Source organism: Prionailurus bengalensis, chromosome A1 (assembly GCF_016509475.1).
Source record: "Prionailurus bengalensis isolate Pbe53 chromosome A1, Fcat_Pben_1.1_paternal_pri, whole genome shotgun sequence".
Lineage (NCBI taxonomy): Eukaryota > Metazoa > Chordata > Mammalia > Carnivora > Felidae > Prionailurus > Prionailurus bengalensis.
The window spans coordinates 143,175,835-143,199,836 of record NC_057343.1 but is presented as its reverse complement, the minus strand read 5'-3'; the positions used below and the strand labels follow the sequence as shown (position 1 = coordinate 143,199,836).

At 34.6% G+C, this 24,002-nt stretch overlaps 1 protein-coding gene across 2 annotated transcripts in view; it reads right to left on the bottom strand.

Annotated features, from left to right (window-relative positions):
* Positions 1 to 925: 925 nt before the first annotated feature.
* The window catches only part of SCAMP1 (secretory carrier membrane protein 1), a 128,890-nt gene continuing 105,813 nt past the window's right edge, over positions 926 to 24,002 (bottom strand). For both annotated transcript variants that reach the window (XM_043592692.1, XM_043592700.1), the window contains 3 exons: positions 22,035 to 22,136; positions 18,777 to 18,894; positions 926 to 3,770 (listed from right to left, as the gene is read on the bottom strand). In XM_043592692.1, the coding sequence (XP_043448627.1) occupies positions 3,606 to 3,770; positions 18,777 to 18,894; positions 22,035 to 22,136 (385 nt within the window). In that variant the 3' untranslated portion in view covers positions 926 to 3,605. The remainder of the gene's footprint in view (positions 3,771 to 18,776; positions 18,895 to 22,034; positions 22,137 to 24,002) is intronic.

Below are 24,002 nucleotides of genomic sequence, written 5' to 3'. Positions count from 1 at the left end.
CGGAATCAAAAAATCCCTCTAAACATATTCCTTAAGGGAAAAATGGAAGGAAATACAGTGTGCAATGGTGTCTGACAGCCATGGTAATTCTAACAGGGGAAAATATATGCAAAACTATAACAAACTCTATATATAAACAGTCTAAACATAGATTTTCACCAATAAAGATATAAAATTAAATGCTATTATGTCAGCATTTTCAGAAAAAGATATAGCAGTAACTGAAAGCATTATGCTAGTACAAATAAATTACAGAAAATAAACTCAATTTAACATAAATCCCCTCTAAAACATGAACTATATATTATCTCAACAAGATTTATAGAAGACAGTATATCCAATGAAAATCCAAACTCACTTTTTAGGTAACACCCAGAAAATTGAAAATGCTGTTCCTATTTTAACATGTATTTCTCAGAATAAGATTCACCATGAACATTTTAGATTTTTACATCCTCCTTAGATAACCAAGTGAAAAATCCAACAATACACAAATAGGTACTTTCATCGGCACATAAAACAAAGGTAGCTAGGTTAGGAAACAGAACACAAGTTCAATCTAATCAATACAATACTAGTACAGAGGCATCCATTTTAACCTACAAGGAAAAACCTGAGCCACAAAACAGGGTTTCCATTTTGAATCTTACTAACTTCTAGACAGTATGTGTATTTTGACCTTAGAGTGATCAAAATATGAGTGAAGTTCATGTTCCACCACCTAAAAGTTCTAATGCAACAGAAAAATGGTCATTTTGTGTTGCTGAGAGTTTTTAACAAAGTCTTTTATGTTATTTATTTTTTCAGCACATGTTAGAATTACAGAGATTCTTTAAAAATCAAATGTGAAATATCTATATACACTAAACTGACAGCATAATCTCTATCTCTGAAATGCTAATGTTTAAAATTAGACAAACTAACATCCAGTAAACAGCATTTTATTTTATGACACTCTGTGTTAATACAATAAATATACAAAACTTCCAAACCACTGAAAACATGCAACATTAGAGGGACAGATGGAGGGCATTTATATAGAACCATGACACTCATCATGATGGCAGCGCAATATTACTCACTGACAAAATATACAAACATCCCTAGATAAATAATCCAAGTCCCAAATTACAAATTACTGAGCAAGGATTTTCCAGTGTTCAAATTTTAGTTTGAAGGAAAACAGCCACAACTTAATATTGCAAACTGAAAAATGACATGAATGCTTACAACATGAAGACCATTTCATGACTGTGATACTGGGTGGGTCACATTAGTATTAAATATAATACATTAACAAATGCCAATCTTTTGCTGGAAAATGTGACCATTTACCAACTATTGTTAGGAGAATAGAGAATCTAAGAATTTAAAATCCCTATACCTTATCAAACCGTTAGTATTGCCATCATTTTAATCCACATGTAGGTTTTTAAAAAACAATTTTCTCTCATACGCTTGTATTAACCCAAGTAACTGGATCTTAAAACATTCTCCCCATCCACACACAAAAAAGGTACTGTTGGTTTTAATTATTTGCTATTTAACAATGCTACCTTTGGGGATTTCTACAAAATAGAGATAATTCCTATTCTTAAAGGAAAGTATGTCAGTATTTTTCAAGTCTCTATATTCATTTGTGGTTAAAAGAAAAAAAGAAATGGACTTGAGATATAAATTAATGATAAATATAAGAGCTCCTCTTGTATTTTGTGGTTAATGTTTTGAATGTTTGTAAAATACACACTCAGTAAAGCACACTGTGATAAAATAGATTTTCAGTAAGATTATAGAATCTAAAGAACTTGAACTGGCTTATTTGTTTGACAAAGTAGGGAGATTATTACTAATCAGAAATATTCATAAAAAGTTTTAAATTCATTTTCTGAAACCTATTTTAATCATAATAAAAGAAATATCTTCCAAGTATATTATTTCAATAAATCCCAAATAAATCAAATGTAAACACCATCTAGATGGATCCATGTTATCTATTATCACGCAAAGCTTCCCTTATAAATAGTGAGAACTCATCATCCCACCCTCAGTATGAAATTCATCTACCTCCAGATTTGGGGAAAAGAATGCAAGTGATTTAACTATTTATACCCATCTGATTCTTATTTTTAAAAAAGATCTGCAGTCTCAAATAATTTAACCCAATAGACTATCCTTACTTAAAATCAAGTTGAATAAATCATTACTGATTATTCTGTAATCTTAAATTAGCTAATGACTTCCAAAACACAGTATAATGACTTTCAAAGGTCTTTGAGTCATTAAATCAGTATTAAAAATGATTCAAAGTTTCAAATCAAGTATACTCTAAGAATGAACTCCTAAGCTGCATAGTAACAATTTCAACATGGTCATAGTCACAATCAATGCATTTAACTGTATTTGTATTTTCTTGCTTGGTGCAAGTTATATGTTTCATTTTTTTCTATTGCTGAAAAATTTTAATGTATTCAGTCTGTGTCAAAAGTTCAAAGACTGAGGTGCATTAGGAATTCAAGTATATGTGAAACAACAGCATCTTTTTCTTTTTAATCCCACTACAGATGAGAGGCTAAAAGAAAAATCCCTGAAATACTGTATGTTCTTTTTGGACAAGGAGTTAGTCTAGACTTTAATACCTCTGTTAAAAATTATACACACACACTCCCCAAAAAAGAGCTGCCAAACACAATCTCAGTTCAATTAAAATGAGTAACCACAAGAATATACCAAAGTTTCCATACAGTAATATTCTACTATGATACGGATACTGAAAATTAAAAAACAAAAACAAAAAACAGTATTATCATCACTACATTCTATTCCACTGATTATCTACCCTTTTTTGGATGATGCACTGCATATTATGTTCTCATATTGCATCCCAATAAATTTTTATTTAACAGAAACTATTGCAGAAAATCTCTTCTTTGATTCTACCAGCAACTCTGCAATCCTACAACCATAAGCAGTGCAAAAGCCAAAATACTAATTCTTTTAAGAAATGTGGTGCCCATGCAAGATCAGAGATTGGTATGAAAATATCAACTACTCTATAAAAATAAAACAAAAAGAAAAGGATAAAATTTACATCATCTACTACGAAATGCACACAGGCTCTTCACTGGTGACTAAAACTGCTAAAAAGCAAGCCAATTTTAAAATCCCTAAGTCCCTGATGGCCTATTTCTTTCAGTATAAATGGGGAAAATGGAATGAAGCATCGCTTTAATGTTCCAATATGTAATCCTTAAGTCTAAGATTTTTGAAAGAATGACTGCAGCTCGTACTAAATGCATTTTTAATCATAAGTACCATATTAATTTCAGTGTGTCACCACTGAAATAATTTGCTGAACATTCATCCCCCAAAAAATATGGAGAATATTTACTTAGCATGTAATGTTTTTTTCTGCAAGGGGCACCAAAATATTAAGAAACTAATAGGCAAATAAGACAAGGAAGTTTTTCTGGTTTTAGCCCATGCACAAGTGAACAGGAAATATACATGCTGTGTGTACTGTGTTTTGAACATAAAAATATTTATAGAATACAGTAACTGGAGAAAAAGTACAGTCAGAAGGTACCAGTGTACTGTTGGAGGGTTCTCTACATCTGGTTACCCTTGAAAGCGTTCTGAGCCGCACTAGTTGCTGCACTTGAAGCTGCATTTGCAGCTGCAGTCTGGACAGTTTTGTTGGACATCACACCTGTTGCAAATTCTTGTTGGGCCTTCTCAAAACTAGCACCTGTTGTGCGGTATAGTCCATGTACCTACGGAGGCACAAAAAAGTGGGACAAGTTAAGTGGTAATCTACACACTCATTTTCAGCAACTCTTCAATTAATCTTGACATTACCCAGACATAAAAGGACTAGATTCTAGCCATGATTCCTAAGGTCAAGAATATCAGCCACCACACTGACATACAATACTGTATTTAAATATTTTCCTAACATTGTCTTCCACTTTACTCCCAATGCAGAAGAGATAGTTATGCTTATGCAAACCAACAATAATTTTTAAAACTTCTTAACCAAATGCAAAAAGCTATTTTTCCTGCTATACCTACTTTGTAAGATATTACAGAGAATGGTTTAAACATAACAAGAGACATTCAGACATGAATACATTAACTTACCACCTTAGACAATTCAGAGTAATGCCTTATCAATTTTCATGTTGGCTACATATACACCACTACCCCTATTATAATCAAATGATTATCATTTCATCATTTCATATACCAAGGAATACATAGGTCCTTAAAGATACTTTTGCTGTCCTCTTTCACTCTGTGTACCATTTTACTTTTTGTATATGGTCAAGTCCTAAAGGATTTACTTCTGAGAAATTTTGGGAAAGGAAAAACTTCTGGAAAGTGCCCATACTGATTTATCACTTAAATCTTTGGGACTTCTTTTCAAGAGCAAGGTTCCAAAACACTCTATTAGCATATGTTACGAGATGCATAAACTACAAAGTGCAACAATACATAACATCAGCCAATTTATATACATTTGGGGAAGGAAATAAAGCAAATTAGAATATTTATTTATTACATGTCTACAAACTTGGGGGGAGGGAGGAAGAGAAAGAAAGGGAACTTTCTTTGAATGAGTCAAAGACTTTCAAGTCAAACTTGGATACTGGGAAACTGTTTCAAGAAGACAGAGAAGAGGTAAGATAGGTTGGTTTAGAGGGGAAAGGAGACACTAAGTTCAAAACATTCATACCTAGCACAGCAGGCAGCAGGCAGGTGAAGATTTGATTTGGAGTTCAAAAGAGGAATAGGCTAGGGACATGGACTTGAAAAGCAATGGCACATAAATGGTAACTGCAACTCTGACATTCAAATGAAACGGTCCATGGAGAAAAAAGGAAAGAGTCAAATATCAAAGTCTGTTAAGATACCAATATTTAAGAGGTACCCACGACAATAAGGAACAATTAAAGAGAGGAATGGGAAAAGCCAGGGACTTTTTCACAGATGCCAAGGGAAGAAAGCCATGTTAAGGAATGAAGAGCTGCTCCGGGTAGGAGATAAAAATACCCAGGCAGCCCTGAATTCTTCTGACACAGTGATGAAAGCAAATGTCATATTACAGTGGAACAAGGTGTAAAAGGGTCAGGAAGAAAATGAGAGCGCTGACAAGTACACTTTAGGCAAACCCTAAAATTGTTTTCTTCTCGTACTATAGCACTATCATAATTTAATTCCTTTAATATTTTGAGAAAATGATGAGAAAATGACTTTTTCATGTGTTGGTTAACTGAACACTGTATTTTACCTCTTTTGTATTCATTTCTTTCTCTCCAAGGGATAATCTTTATGCATTACTCAAATTTACTATTATGACACACAAAAATGGTTCCAAACAAAATTGTTGATCCTCACTTATAAACATCAAGGGATCTGAAAAATTAATCTTCACATTCGCACAGTCTGTGAAACGTCATTCTATTACATGATCATTTACTGTTGTAATTTTGGCCAACGTGTTCAAAACCATTTCTTCATGTTGGGAATTTTCAGAATCATAAGTAATTATTTTTATTCCCTTTTTAAAACCAATTTTTCTATGGAACATTAAAGATACAGATAAATTACTACTCCTATGTTCAAAAAAATTATCTCAAAGCAATGAATACATATAATCAGGACGAAGAAAATGAAGTTTCTAATAAACCTTGTCTACTTACTAGACTCTGTCATCATACAATATAATTACAGATTCACTTGTGTCTTCTCCCTTCCCCCCAAGTTTATGAGCATATAATCAACAAATGTTTGTTCTAACTTGCTTTGTTATTTCCTTTTCCAAATTTGTTTTAAATTGAGTGCCTGATGTTACGTGTTCATGGACTTCATATTTAATTACTTAAAAATGTCACGCACAGCCCCACAGAGCAGGAAGGCAAAATAAAGGTATGAACAACATACACTTCTCATTAGTCCAAATCTATATAGACTCAGAGAGCCACCTAGAGGGAAGAGACTACACATGCGTACTCCGTGCATAATGCTCAAATACTGTATGAAATCCATTATAAAACCATGTGAAAACGGGGATTCTTTTTACCAGTGCTCCAGCAACATGACAGGCTAATTCTAAGGATTACCATCTCAAAAAACTCATCAATTTCCTGCTATGTTTCATAGTGTTATCTATTGATAGCTCACATTCCTTACGACATCAGGGACACAACTTTAAGGTAAAATATTACAATTAAAAAAAACTAAACAACTTAAATACTTTCTATCTCTTCTAGTTATGAGAACATCAACCTAAATATTTAGTTCTAGGAGTAACACAGAAAGAACAGTAGATTTGCTATCTACTGATTCCACTGCTTTCTACCAGGCTGGTCACCACTCAAAACCTCAAGTTTACTTCCCATGAAACAAGAATATTTGTTGTCCTATCTGTCTCTCACATTTTTCCTAAGGATAAAATGAGAGTTATGTAAATGTGTTACTCTAGTAAAAATTAAAATTAATTTTTAAGTATCTGGAGAAGAGTCACAGCCGAGATGCAACTCCAGAAGGGTATCTTGCTTTCTTAATGTATCTTCAAACATACGTTAGTGTATACTGTGGTGGTATATGACACAAAAAATTGTATACTATGGAAATTAAAGGCTCATGGTACTTTAAACAAAATAATCCAAACATATATTTCCATTAGAGCTTAGAAAATATGATTTCAAGAAATGTTTTTATTAATATAAGTTAACTGTTACATAAAAATCACTTTAACTTTTTTTAAAACCTGGGAAAAAACAAATTTTTGAAATTTTTATTCTTGTTGTGAGTTTTTTTTTTTAAAAAACTTAGGGATCTCTTAGCCTAATGTTTTCAATTAAACATTTCCTATAAACCATCTGTGAACTGCCCATAGATCTGGGTCAGAAATCACTTCTGTCACCTCTTGAATTAATACTCTCTTTTTACACTATTGAAATCCTGTTCATCCTCTGCAGCCTATCTCAAATACCACTGTCCTCTTTCTGCTTGATCTAACTGTGACTCTCCCTGCTGTGAGCACCTCCAGTACATCTTTTAGGGATGTCTAGTGTGCCTTTTCTTTTGTAGGAGTTATCTACATGTCTTATACCCCATGTGCTTTTGGTTCCTTGAGGGGAAGAGCTAATTTCTACTCATTATTATATCACCTATAAGATATAGTGACTTGCTGGGGTACGTGGCTGGCTTAGTCAGTAGAGCATGCAACTTTTGACCTTGGGGTCATGAGTTCAAGTGACATAGTGGGTGTAAAGCTTACCTAAAAAAAAAAGACATAATAACTTGCAGTAAAAGCCACTGAATAATTACTTGTTTATTTTTTCTTTTATTTTTTAGCCATTTAAACAAATGGCTCACAATTATCCTATTAAAAAAAAAAAGTTACCAAAGAGGTACACTACTAATCTAACACACTGTACCTATGTTACAAAGAAAATTGCTTAGTTTGCAATTACCTTCACAGGCCAGTTTACAAGTGAACATACTAGGGAACTTTAACATACCACTTACATCAATAGATCACTCAGGCAGAAAATCAATCAAGGAAGCAGTAGCTTTGAAGGACACATCAGGCTAGATATACTTAACAGATATATACACAGAACACTGCATCCAAAAACAGCAGACCCCACGTTCTTTTTGAGTACACACAGAATATTCTCCAGGACAGATCATATATTCGGCCATAAAACAAGCTTCAATAAATTTAAGAAGACTGAAATTCTATCAAGTATCTTTTCTGATCCACGATGGTATTAAACTGTGTAAATCAATTACAAAAAAAAAAAAAAAAAACCTGGAAAAAAAACACCACACAAATACATCAAGGCTAAACAACATGCTACCAACCAACCAATGGGTCAACAAAGAAATGAGAGAAAATGAAAAAAATACATTCACACAAATGAAAATGGAAACCAACAGTTCAACATCTTTGAGACAAAGCAAAAGAAGATCTAAGAAAAGCCCACCTCAAGGAAACAAGAAAAGTTTTAATCTAATCTTACACCTAAAGGCACTAAAAAATAAAGCCCAAAGTTAGTAGAAATAATAAAGGAAATAATACAGATCAGATTGGAAATAGACAAAAATAAATTAAGGAAACTCAGAACTGGTTCTTTGCAAAGATAAATACAAATGATAAAATCTTTACCAGACCTATCAAGCAAAAAAGAGGGCTCAAATAAATAAAATCAGAAATAAAAGAGGACAAATTACAACCACAAAAATACAAAGGATTACAAGAGACTACTATGAAAAATTATATGCCAACAAATTAAACTATCTAAATGAAAATGGATAAATTCCTAAAAACATACAGTCATCCAAGACAAAATCAGGAAGAAATAGAAAATCTCATCAGACTGATTACTAGCAATGAAACTGAATCAGTAATTTAAAAAAAAAAAAACAAAAAAACTCCCAATAAACAAAAGCTGAGGACTAGATGGCTTCACAAGGGAATTCTACCAAATATTTAAAGAAGAGCTAATGCCTATTCTTCTCAAACTAACCCAAAAAATTGAAGAGAAGAAATGTTTCCAAATTCATTCTATGAGGCCAGCATTAGTCTGATATCAAAACTACAAAAATAGAAAATTACAGGTCAATAATCCTAATGAACACAGATGCAAAAATCCTAAAAAAAAATTTAGCAAACCAAATTCAGTAATATATTAAAGGATCATTCACCATGACCAGGTGAAATTTATTCCAGAGATGAGAGATGGTTCAATAACCGCAAATCAATCAACACAATATACCAGATTAGCAAAATGAAGATAAAAATCGCATGATCATCTCAATAGATGCAGAGAAACCACTTTACAAAATTCAACATCCTTCCATGACAAAAACTCTCAAGAAATAGGATATAGAGGGAACGTACCTCAACATAACAAAGGCCATATATGACAAACACACAGCTAACATCATACTTAGGGGTGAAAAGCTGAAAGCTTTTCCTCTAAGGTACAAGACAAGGATGTCCACTCTTGCTTTTTTTATTCAACATAGTACTCGAAGTCCTAGCCACAAAAATCAGGCAAGAAAAAGAAATAAAAGGTATCCACATTATTAAGGAGGAAGTAACTCTGTCACTATTTGCAGATAACATAATATATACAGAAAACCCTAAAGATGCCACCAAAAACTGTTAGACTAAATGAATTGCAATTAATTATGGAAATGTGTTGCATTTCTCTACACTAATAATAAACTAGCAGAAAGAGAAATTAAGAATACAATCTTATTTATAGTGACATCAAAGAAGAAAAAAAAAATACCTAGAAATAAGTTTAACCAAAGAGGTGAAAGACCCATCTAGTGAAAACTTTAAGACAATGATGAAATAAGTGGATACAAATGAAAAGATATACCATGTTCATGGATTCAAAGAATACTGTTAAAATGTTGAACCTATCCAAAGCAATCTAAAGATTCAATACCAATAGTATTTTTTGCAGAATTAAGATAATCCTAAAATCTGTACAGAACTACAAAAGACCCCAAATACCAAAGCAATCTTGAAAAGAAAAACAGAGCTATCACAAGCATCACAATTCCGTATTTCAAACTATACTACAAAACTATAGTAATCAAAACAGTATGGTACTGGCACAAAAAGAAACACTGAATAATGGAACACCACACAAAGCCCCAAAATAGTCCCATGTTTACATGGTTAATTAATCTGTGACAAAGGAGGCAAGAATTTACACAGGGGAAAAGACCAGTCTCTTTGACAGTGTTGGCAAAACTGAACAGCTACATGCAAAAAAAAAAAAAAAATAAAAGTGGACCACTTTCTTACACCACATACAAAAATAAATTCAAAATGGATTAAACACATAACCTAAGACCTGAAGGCATAAACTTGTGAAAGAAAACATAGGAAGTAAACTCTTGGACATTAACCTTAGCAATATTTTTTTGGATATGTCCCCTTAATCAAGTGCAACAAAAGCAAAAACAAAACAATTAGGACTACATCCAACTAAAAAGCTTTTCCCACACAGTGAAGGAAACCACCAGTAAAATGAAAAGGAAACCTACTGAATGGGAGAACATATCTGCAAATTATCTATGATAAGGGATTAAGATCCAAAATACATAAAGAATCAATACAACTCAACACCAAAGAAACAATCCAATTAAAAATGGGCAGAAGAACCTAAATAGACCCTTTCCCAAAGACAACACAAAGATGGCCAATATCCACGTGAAAAGATGCTCTCAATATCACTAATCGTCAGGGAAATGGAAATCAAAACCACAATGAAGTATCACCTCAAACCAGTCAAAATAGCTACCATCAAAAAGACAAGAAATAACAAGTGTTGGCAAAAATGTCAGGAAGGGGGAACCTTCCTGCACTGTTTGTGTGTATGTAAATTGGTGTAGCAACTATGGGAAAACAGTATGGAAGTTTCTCAAGAAAGTAAAAATAGAAGTACCATATGATATAGTCACTCCATTTCTGGGTTTTTCCAAGGAAAACAAAAACACTAATTTGAAAAGAAATACACACGCTTATGTTTCTTGCAGCATTATTTATGTTAGGCAACATAAAGAAGAAATTTGAGTGTCTGCTGAAAGATGAATGGATAAAGAAGAAGATAATGTATATATATATATATATACACACACACACATACATACACATACACAATGCACTATTACTCAGCCAAAAAAAAAAAAAAAAAAAAAAAGAATGACATCTTGCCATTTGCAATAACATGGACAGACCTAGGAGGTATTATGCTAAGTGAAATAAGTCAGAGGAAGACAAATACCACATGATGTCACTTATATGCAAACTCTAAAAAACAAATGAGCAAACAACAACAACAAAAAACCTGAAAGAGACTCATAAATACAGAGCACAAACTGATGGCTGCTGGGGGTGGGGATACAGAAGTGGAGGGATGGGCAAAATAGGGGAAGGGGATTAAGAGATACAAACTTCCAGGTACAAAATAAATAAGTCACAGGGATGTAAAGTACAGTATAGGGAATACAGTCAATAATATTGTGTAGCCTTGAATGGTGACAGATGGTAACTATACTTATGGAAATTATTTCATGATGTAATTTATAAATGTCAAGTCACAATGTTGTACATCTAAAACCAATATAGTACTGTCTACTGCTATAATTCAGTTAATAAAAAAAAAAATAAAAAGTATTTAGAGCAGAAAAAATTTCAATGTCCCCAACATATTGTTTAACAAATATTATTATTCTTGGGGCACCTGGGTGGCCTAGTTGGTTAAGCATCTGACTCTTGATTGATTTCGCCTGGTCATGATCTCACGGTCATGAGATTGAGCGCCACGTTAGGTAGGCTCTGCAGAGTGTGGAGTCTGCTTAAGATTCTCTCTCTCCCTCTCCCTGCTTGCACATGCACTCTCCTCTCGAAAAGAAAAAGAGAAAGAGAAAGAGAAAGAGGAAGAGGAAGAGGAAGAGGAAGAGGAAGAGGAAGAGAAAGAGAAAGAGAAAGAGAAAGAGAAAGAGAAAGAGAAAGAGAAAAAGAAAAAGAAAAAGGAGGAGGAGGAGGAGGAGGAGGAGAAGGAGAAGGAGAAAAAGAAAAAGAAAAAGAAAATAGGCCATGTCAATCATCTGAAATGGATTTTTAATCAGGAAAAATTATAGTCTTGGATGATTCAGAGAAAGAGGCAGAGAGAAGGCAAAAGAAGTATACCTAAATGTGACTATTTTAAAAAAAAAAGTACATTAAATTATCAGCATTCTGTCCTAGATCCAAATAAAACAAAAAAAATTAAAAAGGAAGCAAAAAAAAAAAAAAAAAGGAGGGGTGAACAATAGCAATGTTTTCAAAGAAAATGAAATCATCATTTTTTACCTAAGACCATTATTAAATATAACTGGGTATGTTCATAGAGCATTTACTATAAAACACCAATAATTATTATTATTATTATCATCACCATCATCATCTCCACTTTGGATCATATACCCGAATTATATACTCTCACAGAGAAGTTTTTTCAGAATAGATATACTGGCATTTTTAAAAACAATTCAAGCATTTAGGGAAACTTTTTTTTTTTAAAGCGAAATTTATTCTAAATTGCTTTTGAAATGCTTTAAAAATCACTGTTAGTAATTAGTTTATTAATGTGAACACAAATGTCTATGAACAGTTTCTTAAATTTTATGGGAACAATAGTCATTTATAAGTAGGTCCCAAAAGGAGTACAAATTATGTATCATCTATTTATCTCTTCCATACTAAGCCATTCTAGTTCTTATACCAATTAAAAGCAGGAAAATTTTGGATTCCCCGGATATACAGTGTCCTGTGACTCATTCATTTATTATTATTTGACCCACTGAAAACACCTCCCCCTTAGTCCAAAACTATTACTCAATTCCATTTATTTACTACAGAGAAAAGACCTTAAAAAAATACCTTTTAGAAACAACCTAAGAGAAAATTAAAGAAATCTCTAAAAGTTAAGAACTGAACTATTCCCTTATCTTTGAAATTACAGATATTCTTGCATTTCAATTTTTTTAAATTTCAATTATAAAATGACACTACAAGGAAACAAAGATACCATAGCACTCATAGTGGGCACTTGATACAGCAATTATTACCTACTCCAATTATGCAAGACTTCAGAATGCCAACCAAATTCTCAAAACTGTATCCAACTGAAATAAATATATACCACAGAGCACGTTTAGCTGGGGCTGGAAACAGAGACTAGCATAATAAAATGCAAAAATTCTAGAGTCAAATGGTGTGCATCAATAACTTTTGGAGGGCATTAACTGTTTATGAGGAGCCTGACCCCTAGTGGTTAGCAACTATGGCTACATACACACAAAGGAAACAGCCAGTTCTGTGCAAGTGTGGAAGAGAAAATTTAAAACTAAGTGTTTTGTTTGTTTTGTTTTTTATTTAGAGAGAGAAAGTGAGAAAGCATGAGGGGGTGAGAGGCAGAGAAAGAGAAAAGAGAGAGAGAATCTCAAGCAGGCTCTACACTGTAAGCACAGAGCCCTATGCGGGGCTTGTACCCACAATGAGATCATGACCTGACCTGAAAGAGTTGGATGTTTAACCGCGTAAGCTACCCAGGTGCCCCCCAAATCAAATGTTTTTATTGGATCTCAATTTCTACCCAAAGTAAGAGAAATCCTTGTTACTACAAGTATGAAATCTGAGCTCAAATTACAGTTTAGCTTTTATTATCCCCAATTATTGTACTTCATAAAACCATTCAGAAAATCATCTCATCTTAATTCCTATTTCACAAGAATATGAGATTCAGAGAAGTTTAGGAACTTATATTGCATTGACTGACAGTGGACACATATAAAAAGTGTAAACTGGTAACTTCTTGACCCATGAGTAACAACAACAACAAAGTCAACCTATATGCTACACATTTCCCATACTAATACACTTATTTGGGAAGGAGCCATTTCTTTTCAATGCCTGGCATACAATCAGCACAACTCTACAACTTTTCCTTTAATGCACTGGATCTTAAAGAACTGTGTTCCTGGGGAGAAAGCTGTAGGTCAAACACTTACGAGAGCTGTACACAGGAGTCAGTTTAACAGCAGCTGTAGAATAAACACTTCCTCCCACTCCAACCATATTAATCATCTGTACCACACACCCCACTGCAACCATTGTTAAAATTCCCTCCACATTCTTTCTTCAGCAGATTTCTAAGTGTTGGTAGTGTTCTACACTCATCATATTCCATACCCATTTTCTAGGATTCATTTACGTCAAGAAGTTAATACTTCCCAAGTCTAGAAATCCAGCCTAAAGCTCTTTCCTTTGCTTCCAACTTATAGATCCAAAAGCCTACCATGTATTTATATTTTGATGCCCCAGCATCATTTTAAATTCTCTGGATTTAAAGCTGAAAACAACTTGATGCCCATGTATCTTTTTCACATAATGTGTTTTTATTTAAGTAGGCCCCATACCCAATGTGGGGCTTGAACTCACAACCTTGAGATTAAGAGTCACATGCTCTATGAACTGAGACAGCCAGGCACCCCAATGCCCATATATCTGTTCTTCTTCCTGTACTCTCTTTCTGAATGACCCACCATCTAAAAACCTGGGTGTCATTCTTGAGCCTTCCCTCATCCTCGGCTTCTGGGGCCAGGTCCAATCAATCACTACGTGCATATTCCCTTGAGTACAGTTACTTCACGCTGCTGCTTCCTTAGTTCTGGCCACCATTACTAACCTGCTTCCTATCCTGCCTCCCTGTCTTCATTTCTCCAAGTACCATATCCCCACCACACAAATTACAAATCTTTCTAAAGCTCAAATTGATCAATTCATCGATTCTTTTACTTTCCTCTTTAAACCACTTCTATGGCTCACCACCACTCTGTGGGAAAGATCCAAACCTAACAAGTTTTCCTACTTTACAAGACCCTACAAAATCTAACTAAACTTATGTATGTAGTCTCATCTTTTCCTGTCCTCCACCAACAACACCGCACATTTCTCCCTGTCCAACTCATGCACCAAGTTGATTTTCCATCCATTCTGAGCTACTTTTAATTCCCTATGTCATGTTATTTCCTGCAACTAGATATGAAAATGGTATCCCTGTTACCTGGTACCTATTTACGCTCTTCCTTCTCCCTATTCTTTTACTTAGATAACTCTTGCTAATCATAATATCTCAGCCAAGGAAACACTTTACAAGACCCCACTACTTTAAAATACCTCCAAAACTTAATTAGGTATCTCTCCTCTGTGATCCCTGTACTTGCCCCCAAAACAGCCACTAAATCACCGAATTGTGGTACCCACTCACTTGTTTATCCTTCACACCAAAATGTGAGCTCTTTGAGCTCATACACAGTGCAGCACTTGGCACATAACACATGATCATAAATGGTTGTTTAAAAAATGAATAGAACCTGCAACATACCCCAAAATCCATTACTGTATTTACTGTATTTTAAACTTACTACATTTCTAGTTTTATAAAGCATCTGCAATAATAAAGGAAATGTCCAAAGAGATGTTGTGATGGTCAGGTTTCTGTGGCTAGGCTATAGTCTTCAGTTATTAATAAAACCCTAATCTAGATGTTGCTGTGAAGGTATTTTGGGCATGTGATTATTAATCAGTTGTCTTTAAGAAAAGGAGAATAGTATTTGACCTGGTAGGCCTGATCAAATCGGTTGAAAGGCCTTAAGAAAAGAACTGAGGTTTCTCTGAGGAAATCTCACCTGGGACCGGAGCTTCATCTTCTGCTTCAGATTTTCCAACCCTGCCTGCCTGCCCACTCTATGGATTTCGGACTAATTCAGCAAGCTCCCACAGCCACATAAGCCAAATCCTTTTAGATTGATACAGGCACCTACTAAACAAAAGTAGACACTAAACCAGACCACCCTGCATATAAACTGATAAAGGGGTCAAGAAGACCAGAAAAAGTCGTTAATTTTGGCTGAAGAAGCCCTGTGCTGGGCAGCTTATGTTCACTGTTTCACTTAATCCTCACTCCAACCCTATGGAAGTAGTTATTATTCCCATTCCTTCCTTCATTCAACAAATACTCTGAGTGCCCACCATATATCACTGCCAGTCACTGTTCCAGATGTGATCAAAAAAACCTGAAAGCACACAGACTAGGCCTCTGCCCCTGAGGAGCTTAGAGTACAGGTGATGACACTGAGACTGAGTGGTTAGAGAAGCCTGCCTCAGCTCACACGCCTTGAAGTCAAGGCACCAGAATTTCAACCTGAATTGTATGGTTCCAAAGCTCTTGCTCCTCTAATTCCAAGGCTAGAAGCCACATTCACCCTGGAGGAACTCTAACAAGCTGGGGACCCAGAGTATGTGCATTATAAGATATATAGAGTGGCTTGTACCCAGATGCCATAGTGAGTAACACCTACAGTAAGTTCCCACAAAAATTAAGGATGACACAATCCTTAAGACATGGGTCTTCCACTAGAGAAGCAAGTGTGGATCCAGGAGCAGTATAAGGTCACTACTAGCCCTAGTTCCCACAACCATCAAAATCCCATTCCCCAATCCAAGTCCACTTTAAAAATCTTCAGAGTTGTTTGGGTGGGTTTTTTTAGATTCACATAGTAACTGAAGGAATATGGGGGAAGTGAGGGTGTGGTGACCTGCAAAACATTTCTGGGCTAGCTGAGACTGGGAATGAAAAGGAAGAAAAGGATGGAAAAGATACTTAGAAAGTTATCTAGGATAGTGACTAAAAAAGTAATGAAAGCACTGACAAAAGCAGTCAAAGTGTTGACATAAATTTTAATGGAATCATAGGAGAAAATACTTAGTACCACCTAATTTACAGTAGGTACTTAATAAATATTCATTTTTTAAAACAGCTTTACTGAGATAAAATTTGCATAATATACAATTTACCCTTTTAAAGGATAGAACTTAATGGTTTTTAGTATTTATAGTGTTGTGAATAGATCATCTATCAATCTAATTTTAGAAATTTTCATCACCCCAAAAAGAACTTTCATAACCATCAGCAATCCCTCTCCACCCTACCCCCAACCTCAGGCAACCACAAATCTACTTTCTATCTCTATAGATTTGCCTGTTTTGGACACTTCATGGTAAATGAAATCATATAATATGTGGTCTTAATAAATTTTTCTTGATTATGAATCAGAGCTTCTGGAAGAAGAGCTAGTTCTGAGAAGAAACATTACTGTGACATGATGATACCAATCAATGGGAGTTCTAAACAGTCACCTGAGGAAGCAACTAAATTTTTATGCAAAGCATTATGTCTTCCAACTCCAAGATTCTAGGTCACCCAGAATAGAGAAGAGAAAGGACCCCCAAAATTGGAGAGACTGAAATTTACAAGGACAAAGATTATAGAGCACAAAGAGCAGAGAGCTGACTGCATTTAAGTACACATGTACTTAGGAGCTGGACAAAGGAATGAAGGAGAAAGAATAGGTCAAAGGCAGGAGAATCAGAACACAATTACACAGACTGAGGAAGAGGGGCCACCTTCAGTGTAGAAAGCTGCAGAGTTCAAGGAAAAAGATAACTGCAAAAAGGATACGTGATTTATTAACTTTGGAAAGCTGGGTTTCAATATTCAATAGTATGTGTGACCAGTTCAGACAACAAGTAACAGCTTTTAAGAGAGAAAATGAGTAGCAAAATATGGACAGAAAGAACACAGCCTAGTCTTCAGGGTTTTGAAAAGGATAAAAGGCAAATGTGCAAAATATTTCAAGAGTGCAAAGTGGTTTTTTTTTTTTTTAACTTTTTAAATTTTATTTTTGAGAAAGAGAGAGAGAGAGAGACAGAGTGCAAGTAGGGGAGAGGTAGAGACAAAGGGAGACAGAGAATCCAAAGCAGGCTCTGGGCTCTGAGCTGTCGGCACAGAACCTGATGTGGGGCTCCAACCCACAAACGCAAGATCATGACCTGAGTGAAGCTGGACGCTCAGGCGCCCCAAGAGTGCAAAAGTGTTCTTAAATTAGTTATTTCTTAAGTTAGTTATTTCTATTTTCCTTGTACATTTTCTTAAGTTACCAGACAGTAAAAAATTAAGAAAAAACAGTTCTAAGGAATTATTTTCTTTAAAATGAGACTCCCCAAAAAGTTCTTTATCATCTTAAAACATAAGTGTTATTCCCAGGGTCTCTATATGATGTACAATCTACATGTTTGGACACACATAGGATATCAAAAATATATAAGACACAATAAAACCTTATATACACAAATCATAACTTTGATTTCTCTATGTAATAATTTTTTTAAGGCTATGAAAATAGCCATGGGAATTTTACAGAAAGAAGTATAGCTAAGATAATTGGGCAATCACTAAAATAAAATTCATGTTATAACCCAGCCCAAACCCATCATCAGCTTACTTTATACTCATAATTTCATGTCTTTCAATTTCAAATACAAACAAAATGCACGTTCCACACTTTTTAACTTCTATTTATCAATTAGGCAAATATGCTTTATATTCAAAAAAAGAAATAAGAATATGTATTTTTTTAATTCCAAATTAAAAAAAATTTAACATTTATTCAATTTTGAGAGATTAAGAGAGACAGAGCACAAGCAGGAGAGGGGCAGAGAGAGAGGGAGACACAGAATCCCAAGCAGACTCCGGGCTCTGAGCTGTCAGCACAGAGCCTGACACAGGGCTCGAACCCATGAACCACAAGATCATGACCTGAGCTGAAGTCAGATGCTTAACCAACTGAGCCACCCAGGCACCCCAATTCCAAATTTTCAAAATGAGGCTGACTCTTCATGAAAGAAGCCCTAAGTAATAACAGGATTTTAAAATATTCCCTTTTTAGAGTAAGTTAAAAACGTGAGTTATCTATCCATAACTTCTAATTGTAATGCTCAGAGAGCACACTTGTAGCAAGAAGAACAAAATGGCTTGAGGTTACACTGAATTAGGAGCAAAATGGGAGGGGCACCTAGGTGTCTCAGTCGTGAAGCATCCAACTTCGGCTCAGGTCACAATCTCATGATTTGTGAGTTCGAGCCCCTCATGGGGCTTTGTGCTGACAGTTCAGAGCCTAGAGCCTGCTTTGGATTCTGTCTCCCTCTCTGCCCCTCCCTGATTCACACTCTCTCTCTTTCTCATCTCTCTCTCTCTCAAAATCAAATAAACATTAAAAAAAATAATAAGCAAAATGGGAAAATGAGAACTGCACATAAGATTAACTATAAAAATTCACAGATGTAAAATGTCACTTACCTTTTTAAACATAACTAGTGAAATGACCGCTGATGCTGTGAAAAGTGCTGCTATGATGATCATCATAATTCCAACAGGAATACTTTGGTTGAGTCCAGTAAGGGATGAAATCCAACCACTAACAAGCAATTTTTTTAAAAAAGAGTATAATTAGACAAATAAATTAATGCTGGGTTTTTAAAAAATAAGGACCAACACATACTCAGCACTTATAAGCCACACAATGTTCAAATTCTTCGTGTTAACTCTTTTAATTCTCACAACAATTCCCTTAGATGCTATTTAAAAAAAAGGTTTTTTTTAAAACATTTATTTATTTTTGAGAGACAAAGCATTAGTGGAGGAGGAGCAGACAGAGAGGGAGACAGAGAACCTGAAACAGGCTTCAGTCTCTGAGTTGTCAGCACAGAGCCCGACGCAGGGCTCGAACTCACAAAACATAAGATCATGACCTGAGCTGAAGTCGGATACTTAACCGACTGAGCCACCCAGGCACCCCATAGATAGATGTTGTTTTAAATCCCTATTATACACATAAGCAACTGAATCAGAGATATTCAGTAACTTTCTCAGTCATATAGCTAATAAATGGCATAGTCTAAATTCAAACCCAATAGAAAATGCCAGAGCCTAAAGTGTGTACCACCAGATTTTACTTTTTAAGTATAGGCGTTCATTATTACTTTAAGTTCATTTTAAATTCTGCTTAGTTATGGAAAAAAATATTTGTAAACCATATATCCAACTAATGATTAGCATGCAGAATATATGAAGAACTTTCAAAGTTCAACAGTTAGAAAAAAATTCAATTAGAAAATGGGCAAAACACATGAAAGGATGTTTCATCAAGAGGCTATAAAGAGGGGGGAAGATCACATGAAAAGATGTTCAACATCATGAGTCACCAGAGAAATACAACTTATAACCTCAGTGAGATATCACTATCCATCTATCAAAACAGCTAAAATTTTAAAAAGTGACAACACTAAATGCTGGTCAGAACGTGGAAGCTGAGTAACTCATACATTGTTGGTGGCAATGTAAAATGGTACAGTCATCCTGAAAAACAGTCTGTTAGTTTCTTCAAAAGATCACTAAACATGAAACTTCCATATGAACCAACAATTATACTCTTGGATATTTATCACAGAGAAATGAAAACAGATGTTCACATAAAACCTGTTCACAAATGTTTGTAGAGGTTTTATTTATAATAGCCTAAAATGAGAAAAGTCTAGATCTTCACTGGTCAACGGATAAACAAACTGCGGTACATCCAGAGTTTTACTGAGGAATAAAAAAGAGAACTATGGCTACTGATACACACAATAACCCAGATGAATCTCCAGAGAACTATGCTGAGCACAAAAAGACAAAAGTTACTTATCCCATGATGCCATTTATACAACTTTTTTTTTTTTTTTTTTAAGTGGGCTTCATGCCTAGCATGGAGCCCGATGCAGGGCTTGAACTCACAACCCCGAGATCAAGACCTGAGCTGAGATCAAGAGCCAGGCACCTAACCACTGAGCCACCCAAGTGACCCCATTTAAATAACATTCTTAAAATGGCAAAATAACAGAAACGAACAACACATTAGTGATAGCTGGGGTTAATAAGTGGATGAGGGCAGGAAGGAAATTAACGTGCTACAAAAGGGCAACATGAGGGATTCTCTGGTGATGGAAATGTTATCTCTACTTATGACTGTCAAGATTCTTGTTTCGAAATTATACCATGGCTTTGCAAGATGTTACCCTTGGGAAAATTTGGTATAGAGTTTTATTTCTTCTAATTGTGTGAATCTGCAATTATCTCAAAATAAACAGTTTAATTTTTTAAAAAGTTGCTGGATCACATGAGGTTGATCTTCAAACGGGTCCTCCGGTATGGCCCCTTCCTATCAGTCTCCTGTGCTATGTAGCCACTACACATTCTGTTATGCTCAATTTTAACACTCTCTTCTGAATCTGTGCTGAAAAAAACTAAACAAATTACTTCAATTTCATAAGAATAAAAAAAAAATTGTGCTGTTAACATAAACAGTGTATTTTTTAATTAAACATCTAAGAACATTTTCTTTCTCTCATATGCCAAAGACTAAACACACTATTAGAAACGATAATGAATGCTACGTTTTTCAAGAACTGATTTAAGGTATCTATAAAAATTCTCTACCTGTATACATGCCCATTAGGAGATCCACAAAGCTACCGATAATTGTCTGATTGCCAGTCTCTATTCTGATTTGGTGGTAGCACACTAAACTTAAGTTTTCAATTCACTGCAGCTACATGCTTATTTTAGTTTATGTACAGGGCAGCAAAACTGTCTTGTATATGGTGTTGTTTATAAGAACTCAACTGTATGTAACTCAATTAAAATACAAGAGAGGGAGGGATAATTTTAGAGATGTGTACTCTTCTACCCACTTTTTCATTCAAGGAATGATTGTTCCAAAGTGTATGAACACAGATACAAATTTGCTATTATCTCCTAGCTTGAGTCCAAATAGTTTCAGTTTCTGAGGGTCTCCCAGAGTGAGCATTGCAGTGATACCATTTTTCAAAGACAAGTGTTCACATGCATGTGTTTGTATGGAAATATATGTTTGTATACCTAAAATAGTGCTTTACACATTAACAGGTACTCTTTTCCTTTAAATCCTACAAGTTCTTTCCTCTCCCCTCCACAATCCTTGGCCCAGCTCTGACCACTCCTCAGTCTTTTTACTCTTCCTTTTAGTACCTGTTATATATACATTTCATTTAAACTAGATACAATATGCTGTTTTTAAAAATGGCAACCTAGGGGCGCCTGGGTGGCTCAGTCAGTTAAGCATCCAGCTCTTGGTTTCGGCTCAGGTCATGTTCCAACAGTTTGTGGGTTTGACCCCCACAATGGACTCCAAGCTAACAGTGTAGAGCTTACTTGGAGTTCTCCCTCCCTCCCTCCCTTCTTCCCGCCCTCCCTCCCTCCCTCTCTCTCCCCCCTCCCCTGCTCACTCTCTAAATAAATAAACAACTTAAAAAAAAAAAGTTTGTTTCTTGAAAAAAAAAAAAAAGATGGCAACCTAATTTTCATATAGAATGGTTTGCCCAAAGGTTATGCCTTAGACATTTTTTAAATTGCATTTTTTACTATTTTTACTTTTGATAATCTGGCTTTTCTATGTTAACTATTTTTAGGAAGCCAAAAATTATATAGAGGTACTACACAAACAGATTAAAACTAGAGTAATTAAAGTAAACGGCTTACCAGTTGCCCCAATTATGAAATCCTGCAGCTTGGAGTACATGAACAGCAAACTGACAAATATAGACGAAGAAGAATACAAAGAATCTGAATGAACTGTCACTCCTTTAAAAAAAGGGGGGGGGGAGAAGAGAAAAAAGAGGAAAATGTCATTTTTCTCAGTACTTTTATATTCACATGAACAAAGACATTTAAACATTAAGAAATAAAAATATTTTTTAAAATACCACGGGCAACCACTAAAGGCTCTCATAATAATGTACGTGAACCCTTTTTCCAATACTCAATGATGACACTGTAACTCCAACCTCATTTTTGGTCCTTTCACTTTTCAACTGTACCACAAACATCATGGCAAAAAAATTTTGTTTTCTTTTCAATTATTAAACAGTTTGAGTTATAATTAACATACAAACAGCAAATACTTTAAATACACATTTTGATAAGGTTTGACATATGATATACCCACGAATCTACATCAACAAAATAATGAGTATTTTCCAAAAGTCTCCTTGTGCACCTGGATAATCTCTCCGTCTTCATTTCACTCACTGTTTACTGTCACTACAGTTTTCATATTTTACAATTTTACATAAATGGGATCATACAGAATATCCTTTTTTTCTGCTTTCTTTTACTCCGCCCAATTATTCTGAGATTCATTTGTGTTGTTGCATGTATCGAGTTCATTACTCTTCACTGAGTAGTATTCCACTGTATAGACAGACCACAGTTTGTTTATTCATTCAACTACTGATGGACTTTTAAGTTAAATCTAGTTTTTTACTATGACAAATAAAGCTATTAACATTCATGTATAAATCTTCACATGAACGTAAAGTTCCTTTTCTCTTGGGTAACTATCTAAAAGTAGAACAGATAGGTCACCTAAAAGGTATATGTTTTAACTTTTTAACAAATTGCCAAACTGTTTTCCAGAGAGGTTATTCCGTTTTATAGTCACAGTGGCACTGTATGAGTATTCCAGTTCTTCCACATATCTCACCAACACTTGGTAGAGTCAACCCTTTAAATTTTAGTCATTCTTATAGGTATATAATGCTATCTCATGTAGTTTGAATTTGCATTTTCTAATAGCTAATGTTGTTGAGCACTTTTTCATCTGCTTTTTACCATCCATACATCTACCTTCTGTCATGGACTGTTCACATCTTTTTTCAAGGTTTTAACTGTCTTTTCCTCTTATTAGGTTTTATGAGTTTGGACATACCACTCACTTATCAGATAAATGTCTGGCAGGATTTTCTCCGTCTCTGGCTTGTCTTTTCATTCTTTGTAGGGTGTCTTTTAAAGAGCAGAAGTTTTGCCTTTTTATGAACTCTAGTATGAGTTAGTTCTTTTATGGATCTTGAAATTACTGTTTTATCTGAGAAATCTTTCACAAAGCCAAAAACACAAGAGTTTTTTTTTTCTCTGAAGGTTTTATACTTTCAGTTTTGCATTTAAGCTTATGTTCCCTTTTGAATTAATTTTTTAAAATATAGTATGAGGTATGGATTAAAGTTTTTTCTTATTTACACAGCATTTCTTTAAAAGACTATCCTTTCAGCACTACATTACCATTTTATCTTTCTGAAAAATCAGTAATCTATATACGGGTGGGTTTATTTCTGGACACCGTTCTGTCCTGTTCTACCTGCCTTCCTTTATGTCAGTATCACACTTATGATTCTGGTGGTTTTCGATTAAGTCTTCAAATTAAGTGATGTTAGCTATCCAAACTTATTGCCCTTTTTCAAAGTTGTTTTTGTCATTCTAGGCTTTTATATTTCTCTATACCTTTCAGAATCACCTGTTCAATTCCATAAAAACAATCTGCTGGGATTTTTACTGGAATTGCATTGCATCTACAGATCCATTTTGAGAGAATTCAAATCACAGTAACATCAAATCTTCCAAACTATTAACAAGGTATACTTCTCCTATTTTCTATATAGATGAACAAGAGAT